At 38.6% G+C, this 14,760-nt stretch overlaps 1 protein-coding gene across 2 annotated transcripts in view; it reads right to left on the minus strand.

Annotated features, from left to right (window-relative positions):
* Positions 1-14,760, minus strand: part of LOC133549120 (filamin-C-like) — a 151,990-nt gene that overhangs the window by 72,325 nt on the left and 64,905 nt on the right. For both annotated transcript variants that reach the window (XM_061894259.1, XM_061894258.1), the window contains 8 exons: positions 9,730-9,867; positions 9,507-9,633; positions 9,306-9,442; positions 9,041-9,234; positions 8,866-8,979; positions 5,827-5,970; positions 5,588-5,711; positions 6-166 (listed from right to left, as the gene is read on the minus strand). In XM_061894259.1, the coding sequence (XP_061750243.1) occupies positions 6-166; positions 5,588-5,711; positions 5,827-5,970; positions 8,866-8,979; positions 9,041-9,234; positions 9,306-9,442; positions 9,507-9,633; positions 9,730-9,867 (1,139 nt within the window). The remainder of the gene's footprint in view (positions 1-5; positions 167-5,587; positions 5,712-5,826; positions 5,971-8,865; positions 8,980-9,040; positions 9,235-9,305; positions 9,443-9,506; positions 9,634-9,729; positions 9,868-14,760) is intronic.

Genomic DNA, 14,760 nt, shown 5'->3' on the forward strand with positions numbered 1-14,760 from the left:
CCTACCTGGTCAGCAAAGAGCACCATGATGGTGTAGCGGCCCGGGCCCGGGGGGGTGTACTTGACAGTGAAGGTGTCATTGTCATTCTTGATGATGTCAAAGTCGATGTCTGCCTCGGCGGGGCCGACCACCCCCGGGGCGCACTTGATTCCAATGCTGATGTCTCCTATAAAGGTGAGAATACTTCAGTTGTTGCTATGAAAAAAGTACAAAGTAGTGTTGTCGTCATACCAATATTCTGGTACCGGTACCAAAATGTACTTCGATACTTTTCGGTACTTTTCAACCACAAAAAATAACAAATTTTAGTGTACATTAAACAAATGATTCTTATTGCAAGTTTGTCCTTAAATAAAATAGTGAACATAATAAACAATAATGTTGTCCCGATACCAATATTTTGGTACCGGTAGCAAAATGTATTTTGATACTTTTCGGTACTTTTCGACCACAAAACATGTCATTATTGGCTTTATTTTAACAACAAATCTTAGGGTACATTAAACATATGCTTCTAATTGCAAGTTTGTCCTTAAATAAAGTAGTGAACATACTAGATAATAGTGTTGTCCAGATACCAATATTTTTGTACTGGAAGCAAAATGTATTTTGATACTTTTCGGTACTTTTCGACCACAAAAAATAACAAATTTTAGTGTACATTAAACATATGTTTCTTATTGCAAGTTTGTCCTTAAATAAAATAGTGAACATAACAGACAATAATGTTGTCCCGATACCAATATTTTGGTACTGGTACAGGGACCTAAATTATTTTGATACTTTTCTAAATGAAAGGGGACCACAAAAAAGGTCCTTATTGGTTTTATTTTAACAAAAAAATCTTAGTGTACATTAAACATATGTTTATTATCGCAAGTTTGTCGTTAAATAAAGTAGTGAACATACTAGACAATAGTGTTGTCCAGATAACAATATTTTTGTACTGGAAGCAAAATGTATTTTCATACCTTTCGGTACTTTTCGACCACAAAAAATGTCATTATTGGCTTTATTTTAACAACAAATTTTAGGGTACATTAAACATGTTTCTTATTGCAAGTTTGTCCTTAAATTAAGTAGTGAACATACTAGGCAATAGTGTTGTCCCCATACCAATATTCTGGTACCGGTACCAAAATGTATTTCAATACTTTTCGGTAATTCTCGACCACATAAAAATAACACATTTTAGTGTACATTAAACATATGTTTCTTATTGCAAAGTTTGTCCTTAAATTAAGTAGTGAACTTACTAGGCAAGAGTGTTGTCCCCATACCAATATTCTGGTACCGGTACCAAAATGTATTGCGATACTTTTCGGTACTTTTCGACCACAAAAAATAACAAATTTTAGTGTGCATTAAACAAATGATTCTTATTGCAAGTTTGTCTTTAAATAAAATAGTGAACATAATAGACAAAAATGTTGTCCCGATACCAATATTTTGGTACCGTAAGCAAAATGTATTTTCATACTTTTCGACCACAAAAAATGTCATTATTGGCTTTATTTTAACAACAAATTTTAGGGTACATTAAACATGTTTCTTATTGCAAGTTTGTCCTTAAATTAAGTAGTGAACATACCTGTACTAGGCAATAGTGTTGTCCCCCTACCAATATTCTGGTACCGGTACCAAAATGTATTTCGATACTTTTCGACCACAAAAAATAACAAATTTTAGTGTACATTAAACATATGTTTCTTATTGCAAAGTTTGTCCTTAAATAAAATAGTGAACATACTAGACAACAATGTTGTCCCGATACCAATATTTTGGTACCGGTAGCAAAATGTATTTTGATACTTTTCGGTACTTTTCGAACACAAAAAATGTCATTATTGGCTTTATTTTAACAACAAGTCTTAGGGTACATTAAACATATGCTTCTAATTGCAAGTTTGTCCTTAAATAAAGTAGTGAACATAACAGACAATAATGTTGTCCCGATACCAATATTTTGGTACTGGTACCGGGACCTAAATTATTTTGATACTTTTCTAAATGAAAGGGGACCACAAAAAATGTCCTTATTGGTTTTATTTTAACAAAAAAATCTTAGTGTACATTAAACATATGTTTATTATCGCAAGTTTGTCGTTAAATAAAGTAGTGAACATACTAGACAATAGTGTTGTCCCGCTACCAATATTTTTGTACCGGAAGCAAAATGTATTTTCATACCTTTCGGTACTTTTCGACCACAAAAAATGTCATTATTGGCTTTGTTTTAACAACAAATCTTAGGGTACATTAAACATGTTTCTTATTGCAAGTGTGTCCTTAAATTAAGTAGTGAACATACCTGTACTAGGCAATAGTGTTGTCCCCATACCAATAATCTGGTACCGGCACCAAAATGTATTTCGATACTTTTCGGTACTTATCGACCACAAAATGTAACACATTTTAGTGTACATTAAACCTTTGTTTCTTATTGCAAATTTGTCCTTAAATAAAATAGTGAACATAATAGACAATAATGTTGTCCCGATACCAATATTTTGGTACTGGTACCGGGACAAAAATTATTTTGATACTTTTCTAAATAAAAGGGGACCACAAAAAATGTCATTATTGGTTATATTTTAACAAAAAATCTTAGGGTACATTAAACATATGCTTCTAATTGCAAGTTTGTCATTAAATAAAGTAGAAAACATACTAGGCAATAGTGTTGTCCTGATACCAATATTTTAGTACCGGTACCAAAATTATTTTGATAATTTTCGGTACTTTTGTAAATAAAGGGGACCACAAAAAATTTTATTCTTGGCTTTATTTTAACAAAAAATCTTAGGGTATTTTAAACATATATTTTTTATCGCAAGTTTGTCCTTAAATAAAGTAGTGAACATACTAGAAAATAGTGTTGTCCCGCTACCAATATTTTGGTACCGGTACCAAAATTATTTTGATACTTTTCAGTACTTTTCGGTAATTTTCTAAATAAAGGGGACCACAAAAAATGTCATTATTGGTATTATTTTAACAACAAATCTTAAGGTACATTTAACATATGTTTCTTATTGCAAGTTTGTCCTTAAATAAAGTAGTGAACATACTAGGCAATAGTGTTGTCCAGATACTAATGTTTTGGTACCGGTACCAAAATTATTTTGTTACTTTTTGGTACTTTTCTAAATAAAGGGGACCACAAAAAAATTAATTATTGGCTTTATTTTAACAAAAAATCTTAGGGTACATTAAACATATGTTTATTATTGCAAGTTTGTCCTTAAATAAAGTAGTGAAAATTCTACACAAAAGTGTTGTCCCGCTACCAATATTTTGGTACCGGTACTGGTACCAAAATTATTTTGATATTTTTCAGTTCTTTTCAGTACTTTGCCAAAAAAAAATCATTATTGGCTTTATTTTAACAAAAAATATCTTAGGGTACATTAAAATATGTTTCTTATTGCAAGTTTGTCCTTAAATAAAATAGTGAACATACTAGAAAATAATGTTGTCCCGATCTCAATATTTTGGTATCGGTACCAAAATTATTTTGGTACTTTTTGGTATAAAGGGGACCACAAAAAATGTCATTATTGGCTTTATTTTAACAACATTTTTTAGGGTACATTAAAATATGTTTCTTATTGCAAGTTTGTCCTTGAATAATAAATAAATAATAATAAATGAAGTAGTGAACATAATAGACAATAATGTTGTCCCAACACCAATATTTTAGTACTTTTCGGTACTTTTTAAAAAAAAAGGGAACCACAAAAAATGTCATTGTTGATTTTATTTTAACAAAAAGTATTAGGGTACATTAAACATGTTTCTTACGACAAGTTTGTCCTTAAATAAAATAGTGAACATACTAGGCAATAGTGTTGTCCCCATACCAATATTTTGGTACTTTTTAGAGGTGGTATAGTACCGAATATGACTCATTAGTATCGCGGTACTAAAATAATACCGGTATACTGTACAACCTTATCTATTTGATATCTGATCGGAAAGAAAATCAGTGGTATCACAGACCTAGGACCAGCAATGACACAACATGACGACGACAGGAGGCAAGGAGGGATGAGTGACCGGTACTTTTTAGGGGCGGTGTAGTACCGAATATGACTCATTAGTATCGCGGTACTATACTAATACCGGTATGATGTACAACCCTATCTATTTCATATCAGATCGAACAGTAAATCAGTGGTATCGCAGATCTAGGACCAGCAATGACACAACATGACGACGACAGGAGGCACAGAGGGATGAGTGACCGGTACTTTTTAGAGGCGGTATAGTACCGAATATGACACATTAGTATTGCGGTACTATACTGATACGGGTATACTGTACAACCTTATCTATTTGATATCAGATCGGACAGTAAATCAGTGGTATCGCAGATCTAGGACCAGCAATTACACAACATGACGACGACAGGAGGCACGTAAGGGATGAGTGACCGGTACTTTTTAGAGGCGGTATAGTACCGAATATGACTCATTAGTATCGCGGTACTATACTAATACCGGTACGATGTACAACCCTATCTATTTGATATCAGATCGGAAAGAAAATCTGTGGTATTGCAGATCTAGGACCAGCAATGACACAACATGACGACGACGGGGGGTACAGAGGGATGAGTGACCGGTACTTTTTAGAGGCGGTATAGTACCGAATATGACTCATTAGTATCACGGTACTATACTGATACCGGTATACTGTACAACCCTATCTATTTGATATCAGATCGGACAGTAAATCAGTGGTATCGCAGATCTAGGACCAGCAATGACACAACATGATGACGACGGGGGTCACGGAGGGATGAGTGACCGGTACTTTTTAGAGGCGGTATAGTACGGATTATGACTCATTAGTATCGCGGTACTATACTGATACCGGTATACTGTACAACCCTATCTATTTGATATCAGATCGGACAGTAAATCAGTGGTATTTCAGATCTAGGACCAGCAATGACACAACATGACGACGACGGGGGGTACGGAGGGATGAGTGACCGGTACTTTTTAGAGGCGGTATAGTACCGAATATGACTCATTAGTATCACGGTACTATACTGATACCGGTATACTGTACAACCCTATCTATTTGATATCAGATCGGACAGTAAATCAGTGGTATCGCAGATCTAGGACCAGCAATGACACAACATGATGACGACGGGGGTCACGGAGGGATGAGTGACCGGTACTTTTTAGAGGCGGTATAGTACGGAATATGACTCATTAGTATCGCGGTACTATACTGATACCGGTATACTGTACAACCCTATCTATTTGATATCAGATCGGACAGTAAATCAGTGGTATCGCAGATCTAGGACCAGCAATGACACAACATGATGACGACGGGGGGCACGGAAAGATGAGTGACCGGTACTTTTTAGAGGCGGTATAGTACGGAATATGACTCATTAGTATCGCGGTACTATACTGATACGGGTTTACTGTACAACCCTAATACAAAACATTTTTTTCAATTAATGCTCATGCAGTCGTCAGCATTCCGCACTCTGTTTCCTTGAGGATTCCCCCGCACTCTCCGGTGTTTTTTTATTCGCCATCATCTTCCCACCGGCGCTCACCTTGACCGGCCTCGCCGCAGTCCACAGTGAAGTATGTCGGCTCATTAGCCTTGAGACCCGTCTTCTCCACGCCGGGCCCGTAGACCTTGACCTTGTCTGGATGAGAGCCCTCTCCCACCAGCACCTAATGGATTCACAGTGTACTTGAGGCAAAGGGCAGTTAGCTGAAAGAGGACCCCCGCCAAGTCCTTTCTGTTCAATTCTCAGAGCGGGTGTGAGTGGAGGGCAGAGTGTCGTACCCTGAAGGGGCTGTTGGGCACGTTGACGTCGCCCCAGGCGATGATGATGGTGTGCTTGATGGGCTTGGTCGGCGTGTACACGCACAGGAAGGTGCCGTCGCCCTTGTCGCTGACTTTGATGTTGATGGCGCAGCCTTCGGCATCCTGTCAACGTCACAAACAATACATGCATGAATGCACACGGACTTTTAAGGATGAAAAAAAAGCACAGACTTTTCTCGGTACCCACTAAGGTTGTCCCGATACCAATATTATAAGATGTATTTTGATACTTTTCTAAATGAAGGGGACCACAAAAAATGGAATTATTGGCTTTATTTTAACAAAAAATCTTAGGGTACATTAAACATGTTTATTATTGCAAGTTTGTCCTTAACTAAAATAGTGAACATACAAGACAACTTGTCTTTTAGTCATAAGTAAACAAACAAAGACTCCTAATTAGTTTGCTGACATATGCAGTAACATATAGTGTCATTTATCTATCTACCTATTATTTTGGCAACATTATAAAGAACAAACTGTAAAAAAATTATTATTAATCAACTTGTTCATTTGCTAACATATACTTATTGTCTGTTTTAACATGTTCTATCTACACTTCTGTTAAAATTGTCAGGCTTGTCCCTGACAGTTTACTTATGTTTTGGTTTTTCCTCTGTCATTTCCTGTCAGCGCTCTTATTTTGGTTATTTCCTGATTGTCTCCCTGAGTGCTGCTTCCCCTCAGCTGCGGCTGATTGGCACCTGGCCACACCTGGTGTCAATCAGCCAGGTGCTATCTAAACCTGCTTTGTATTCCACTCGGTGTTGGGAGTATTGTCGTGCCGTGTCGTTTTGTTGTAAGCTATTCCCTGGCCTATTCCTGACTCCTGACTCCTGTTCCTGCTTCCTGGTTCCTGGTTTGTGTTTTTCTTTTCTTATTTTTCTAACATTAAAACCATGTTTTCCTGCACAATGCCTGCCGCCGTCTCTGCACCTTGGGGTTCTTCAACAACACACCCTGACAAAAATGTAATAATCACTTATTCTTCTGTTGTTTGGATGATCGGATGAATGGGATAAAAGGTGGACTTTACACTCACGTTAGTGTTTACCATCAAGTCTTTCTTTTGACAGACTCTCGCGGTGCAAACTGAGGCATTATTTGTCATTGATAAAACTTTCGGCGAATCAAAATGTAAGAAATTATACCGGAAAGTTCATTTCTTTGACGATTAATTGATTGATTGCAACTTGTATTAGTAGATTGCACAGTACAGTACATATTCCGTACAATTAACCACTGTATGGTAACGCCCGAATACGTTTTTCAACTTGTTTAAGTCGGTCCAAGCTACGGTAAAAGGATTGGATAGCTTTCCCTGACCGGGAATCGAACCCGGGCCACGGCGGTGAACTCAAAGAATCCTAGCCACTAGACCAGGGGTCGGGAACCTTTTTGGCTGAGAGAGCCCATCCATCCATCCATCATCTTCCGCTTATCTGAGGTCGGGTCGCGGGGGCAGCAGCATAAGCAGGGAAGCCCAGACTTCCTTATCTCCAGCCACTTCGTCTAGCTCTTCCCGGGGGATCCCGAGGCGTTCCCAGGCTAGCCAGGAGACATAGTCTTCCCAACGTGTCCTGGGTCTTCCCCGTGGCCTCCTACCGGTTGGACGTGCCCTAAACACCTCCCTAGGGAGGCGTTAGGGTGGCATCCTGACTAGATGCCCGAACCACCTCATCTGGCTCCTCTCGCTGTGGAGGAGCAGCGGTTTTACTTTGAGTTCCTCCCGCATGACAGAGCTTCTCACCCTATCTCTAAGGGAGAGCCCCGCCACCCGGCGGAGTAAACTCATTTCGGCCGCTTGTACCCGTGATCTTATCCTTTCGGTCATGACCCAAAGCCCATGACCATAGGTGAGGATGGGAACGTAGATCGACCGGTAAATTGAGAGCTTTGCCTTCCGGCTCAGCTCCTTCTTCACCACAACGGATCGATACAACGTCCGCATTACTGAAGACGCCGCACCGATCCGCCTGTCGATCTCACGATCCAATCTTCCCTCACTTGTGAACAAGACTCCGGGGTACTTGAACTCCTCCACTTGAGGCAGGGTCTCCTCCCCAACCCGGAGATGGGCGAGAACCATGGACTCGGACTTGGAGGTGCTGATTCTCATTCCGGTCGCTTCACACTCGGCTGCGAACCGATCCAGTGAGAGCTGAAGATCCCGGCCAGATGAAGCCATCAGGACTACATCATCTGCAAAAAGCAGAGACCTAATCCCGTGGCTACCAAACCGGATCCCCTCAACGCCTTGGCTGCGCCTAGAAATTCTGTCCATAAAAGTTATGAACAGAATCGGTGACAAAGGACAGTATTTTAAAAAGTATTTCCGTGAGAGCCATATAATAATTTTTTTAAGACTGAATACAACTAAATGCGTGAATTTTTAAGTAAGACCAACATTTTTAGAGTATAACAAATGTCTTATTCTTTTTAATAACATTGTTATTCTGAAGCTAACCAACGGTAAACAAACTACTTCTTACCATTAACGTGACTTCTTGAACAGGTGCGGTAGAAACCGGATGGATGGATTAAAATGCATGAGAATGTTTTGTATTTTGAACGTTATTTTTGACACTGTGATTACCAGCAGAATTATTCATTACTTATCGTGTTAAGCAATGTCAGCTAAGATTTGTCTGAGAGCCAGGTGCAGTCATCAAAAGAGCCACATCTGGCTCTAGAGCCATAGGTTCCCTACCCCTGCACTAGACCACCAGGGAGCTAGATGACCAATAAAAATGCCATAAACAGGGGATGAAAATTGGATATGTAGATAAAAACAAAACAAAACCCCGGCGGAAAGCGATAATCGACAAAAAAAAACATGCAGACCGGAGTTTTGGCCCTCGGAGGCGCGGACTTCCGGAAATGCGCGTCCTTCCTGTTTTTTGTTCGTAAAAAGACGCAAAAAGTGCGTTAACGCTATCAGTACCTGACTACAGTAACTGAGAAGCGATGACATAACCTGGCGGAAGGTATCCTCACCTGGGCATAGATGGTGAGCTGACCCTTCCCCGCCATGCGGGCATCGATGGTGAATTCTGTCGCCTTGTTGACGGTAACACCGGTCGGCTGCAGGCCCGGACCAAAAGCTTTCACCTGAAGGTTGGAACGTAATTGTTACTAAGGCGAATGCCGTGCGTTTTACGTTGACGGTGACCTTCTCGGGGAAGACGTCATTGGCGGCGGGCAGAATGTGCGCCATGAAGGGGCTGTCCTTGATGTCCTCGTCGTCGCAGATGACATGGACGGCGTAGTCGCCCGGCTCGGTGGGCCAGTAGCGGACGTCGCAGGACCCGTCCCCCTTGTCGTCGCACTCGATCCTGGCCTGGGAGGGGCCTTCGATGGAGAAGCCTGCGCCACGAGAGAAGGAACATTCTCCAATGTCACGTCTGGAATTTTAAGGGTTTTGACGATCGGCTCACCCAAAGTCCCGACGTCCACGCCGATGGCTTCCACCACGAAGTCCGCGGATTTTCCCACCATTCCCGTCTTCAGACCGGGGCCCCAGGCCCTCACCTTCTGGAAACCTGCCTCCGGACTCACCTCCACTTCAAAGGGGCTAAAATAACAATGCAACTTAGTTTTATTTATGACTTCCCAAAGGCAAACGGTAAAGCCCTTACCTGCGTGGGATGGGCTGTCCTCCCCAGGTGATGCCGACTGTATATTTACCAGGCTTAAGAGGGAAATACTCGCACTCGTACACGCCGTTCCCCGCATCCCGCACTTTCACCTGCTCCTGCGCCCCAGCTGGTGAGAAAACAATGCGGCGTTTCATTCAATCGCGCCTTTGCTCGGCTTTGCCAAGATCCGGAAATAAAAGATGAGAAAAGGGGTCTGACTCACTGGGTCCTTTGACCGAGACGTTCAGGGCTCCGCTGCCAGCTCCCTTGGTGAAGACTTTGAAGTCTGCTACCTCCTTTACTCTCACGCCTTTAGGCTGAAGGCCTCTGCCGGTAGCTCTGCAGGCGTTGGGATTCATGGCTGAAAGGAATGCCAACCGGGATGAGCCAGATGGTATTTCATATTTGGTGAGAAGCCAGCAGATGTTAGTGCAGCTTGACTGAGAATACCTGGAACTGACGATGCAATTCTACAAAACCCCAAAACCAGTGACGTTGGCACGTTTACGTAAATTGGAAATAAAAACAATGATTTACAAATCCTTTTCGACTTATATTCAATTGAATAGACTGCAAAGTTCGAACTGGAAAATTTTATTTTTTGTAAATGTTAGCTCATTTGGAATTTGATGCCTGCAACATGTTTAAAAAAAGCTGGCACAAGTGGCGAAAAAGACGGAGAACGTTGAGAAATGCTCATCAAACACTTGTTTGGAACATCCCACAGGTGAACAGGCTGATTGGCAACAGGTAGGTGCCATGATTGGGTTTAAAAGCAGCTTCCAGGAAATGCTCAGTGGTTCAAAGACAAGGACGGGGCGAGGGTCCACCACTTTGTGAACAAATGCGTGAGCAAATTGTCAAACAGTCAACGAACAGCATTTCTCAACCAGTTATTGCAAGAAATTGTCAAAACTTGGACTATGGTATAGTTTCCTGCCTGGATTGTTTTCCCGAGATGCAAAAGAACTGGATTGGACATGGCGTGAATGGCAAATACATGATTTCATCTTTTACTCAAAAAGTACCAAAAAAAACTTAGGACATGAAACATGAACTAAACAATGGACTAAACTGTGGCTTGAGTAACAAAGAAAACTTACGTGGCCAGACAAGAGTAGCATGAATCAGGCATGAATAATGAGCATGAAAATGTGGAGTGCCTGGCAACTACAAGCTTAAATAATAAAGTCTTGATTAACACAGGTGCGTGAGTCTTAACAAATGAGGCAGGTGAAACTAATGAGTTGACAAGGTGACTGAAACAATGGAGCGTAAACAGACACTAAAAGACTCCAAAAATCAAAAAGAACATAGCCAAACAAAACATGATCAAAAGACATGACAGGAATTCAGGAATTTCACCATCTACGCTCTGTAATATCATCAAAAGGTTCAGAGAATCTGGAGAAATCACTGCAAGGCCAAGGCAATTAAGGACCTTGGATCCCTCAGGCGGTACTGCATCAAAAAGCCACATCAGTGTGTAAAGTATATCACCACATGGGCTCAGGAAGACTTCAGAAAACCGCTGTCAGTAACTACAGTTCGTTGCTACATCTGTAAGTGCAGGTAAAAACTTGACTATGCAAAGCGAAAGTCATTTATCAACAACACCCAGAAACGCCGCCGGCTTCGCTGGGCCCGAGCTCATCTAAGATGGACTGATGCAAAGTGGAAAAGTGTTCTGTGGTCTGACGAGGCCACATTTCAAATTGTTTTTGGGAACTGCGGATGTCGTGTCCTCCGGAACAAAGAGGAAAAGAACCATCCGGATTGTTATAGGCGCAAAGTTGAAAAGCCAGCATCTGTGATGGTATGGGGGTGTATTAGTGCCCAATGCATGGGTAACTTACACATCTGTGAAGGATCCATTAATGCTGAAAGGTGCATACAGGTTTTGGAGCAACATATGTTGCCATCGAAGCAACGTTATCATGGACGCCCCTGCTTATTTCAGCAAGTAGTCCAGACATGTCTTCTATTGAAAATGTGTGGTGCAATATGAAGTATAAAATACCACAACGGAGACTCCAGACTGTTGAACAACTTAAGCTGTACATCAAGCTAGAATGGGAAAGAATTCCACCTGAAAAGCGTCAAAAATTTGCTCTCCTCAGTTCCCAAACGTTTACAGAGTGTTGTTAAAAGGAAAGGCCATGTAACACAGTGGTAAAAATGCCCCTGTGACAACTTTTTTGCAATGTGTTGCTGCCATTAAATTCGAAATTAATGATTATTTGCACAAAAAAAAATGAAGTTTCTTAGTTGGAACATTAAATATCTTGTCTTTGCAGTCTATTCAATTGAATATAAGTTGAAAAGGATTTGCGAATCATTGTATTCTGTTTTTATTACTAATTAAACAACATGCCAACTAGACTGGTTTTTGGGTTTGTATAACCAAACACATTGGAGACACACTGAGCAACTTTCTGACTCCAGACCAGTCTGTCAATCAGAAGTGTGTGCAGGCTGCTTGATGCAAAGAATGTGCGGTTCAAGCCAACAGAGCAAGCTAAAAAACAAAGTGGAAAGAAATGCAAAGAGAGAAAAAAACGATACAACATTGCATCTATGGGTGTAACGATTGGTCAATAAATTTATTTATGTTCTACATTTCAAGTGTATCGTTCCTTGCCTTCCGGAAGAGAGGTATCGCGCCCACATCGATTTAAAATATGGGGGTGGAAATATTTTTTTCTGTTTAGTATGTTTTTTGTTAAGGGAAAACCTTCCCAATATGTTTGTGTGTATGCTTCACTGATGACACTGTTTGGTGAACATCCTTTTTTCCTACTCATTTCGGCGGTTCTTGAACTCAACATAGTGTGGACTGTGAGGCAACAGTTTGTTTACATGTAAAATAGTCCACTCTTTCTTTGTCTCATTTTGTCCACCAAACGTTTTATACTGTGCGTGAATGCACAAAGGTGCGCTTTGTTGACGTTATTGACTTGTCGGAGTGCTAATCAGACATATTTGGTCAGTGCATGAACGCAAGCTAATTAATGCTAACATGCTATTTAGGCTAATTATATGTACATATTGCTTCATTATGCCTCATTAGATAGATAGATAGATAGATAGATAGATAGATAGATAGATAGATAGATAGATAGATAGATAGATAGATAGATAGATAGATAGATAGATAGATAGATAGATAGATAGATAGATAGATAGATAGATAGTACTTTATTGATTCCTTCAGGTGAGTTCTTTCAGGAAAATTAAAATAAAAGAAAGCTGCTTCCTGGTCTTTTAAAACTGCCAAAAGTATCCATTGGATATATACAGGGATTCACTGTCTTCAAGGAAAACATTACAAAGATAAAAGATAAAATATATGTTTGTAAGATATAATGAATAATATTTATAATTGAAGATAAAATATTAGATAAAAGATAGGTTTAAAAGATGTACCACTACAGAGCTACTGGAGATGCAGCCGCCTTCCACAGCGCAAGCAGCAAAAAAAAAATAAAAAAATGAAATTTATTATGTATGTATATATGAGCTCATTAAATATTCTTTAGTCATATTCTCTTTGTAAATCATTTATATTTGCATGTATGATGACACATCATCTGTATGTAATATTGGCTGCGATTCTCATAGCTGTTTGTGTGCCATGTTGTTCCAGACCACAGCAAACATTACCTGGCTTGCCAAAGATTGTAATAAATCTTATTTAAAGAGGAACGCCTTAACTTGGATACACATCTGTACTTTTGGCCATTAAAAGCCAGTTATTCCAGGAGTTGTCTTAGCTTCTGAGTAGCCTCCGATTTACTAATGGTTCTTATGTTGCAAAAATGTGTAGAATAAATACTACATTTCAACATTTCTGTCAACAAAGATTTGCTTCAGCCTGCGACACATAGTCATTTTGATAGTAGGCTCATATAACTAATATAGACACTTACATCATGTGTTGTATTCATTGTAAGACTTATATAAGACTTTTACAGTCATTTTGATAGTAAGCTAATATAGACACTTACATAATATGTTGCCCTCATTATACTTAAAGAAATTTTGATAGTAGACTATTATAGCTAATAAAGACACTTACGTCATGTGTTGCCTTCATTTTAAGACTTATATAAGACTTTTAAAGTCATTTTAATAGAAGGCTAATATAGACACTTACATCATGTGTTGTTCATTTTAACACTTATATAAGACTTTTAAAGTAATTTTAATAGTAGGCTAATATAGCTACTTACACCATGTGTTGTTCATTATAACACTTATATAAGACTTTTAAAGTCATTTTAATAGTAGGCTAATAAAGCTAATATAGAAACTTACATCATGTGTTGTTAATTATAACACTTATATAAGACTTTTAAAGTCATTTTAATAGTAGGCTAATATAGCTAATATAGACACTTACATCATGTGTTGCCTTCATTATAACACTTATATAAGACTTTTAAAGTCATTTTAATAGTAGGCTAATATAGCTAATATAGACACTTACATCATGTGTTGTCTTCATTATAACACTTATATAAGACATTTAAAGTCATTTTAATAGTAGGCTATTATAGTTACTTACACCATGTGTTGTTCATTATAACACTTATATAAGACTTTTAAAGTCATTTTAATAGTAGGCTAATATAGCTAATATAGACACTTACATCATGTGTTGCCTTCATTATAACACTTATATAAGACTTTTAAAGTAATTTTGAAAGTATGTTATTATAGCTAATATAGACACTTACATCATGTGTTGTCTTCATTATAACACTTATATAAGACCTTTAAAGTCATTTTAATAGTAGGCTAATATAGCTACTTACACCATGTGTTGTTCATTATAACACTTATATAAGACTTTTAAAGTCATTTTAATAGTAGGCTAATAAAGCTAATATAGACACTTACATCATGTGTTGTTAATTATAACACTTATATAAGACTTTTAAAGTCATTTTAATAGTAGGCTAATATAGCTACTATATACACTTACATCTTGTGTTGTTCATTATAACACTCATATAAGACTTTTAAAGTAATTTTGAAAGTATGTTATTATAGCTAATATAGACACTTACATCATGTGTTGTCTTCATTATAACACTTATATAAGACCTTTAAAGTCATTTTAATAGTAGGCTAATATAGCTACTTACACCATGTGTTGTTCATTATAACACTTATATAAGACTTTTAAAGTCATTTTAATAGTAGGCTAATAAAGCTAATATAGACACTTACATCATGTGTTGTTAATTAT

This window comes from Nerophis ophidion, linkage group LG03 (genome assembly GCF_033978795.1).
Source record: "Nerophis ophidion isolate RoL-2023_Sa linkage group LG03, RoL_Noph_v1.0, whole genome shotgun sequence".
NCBI classification, from domain to species: Eukaryota; Metazoa; Chordata; class Actinopteri; order Syngnathiformes; family Syngnathidae; genus Nerophis; species Nerophis ophidion.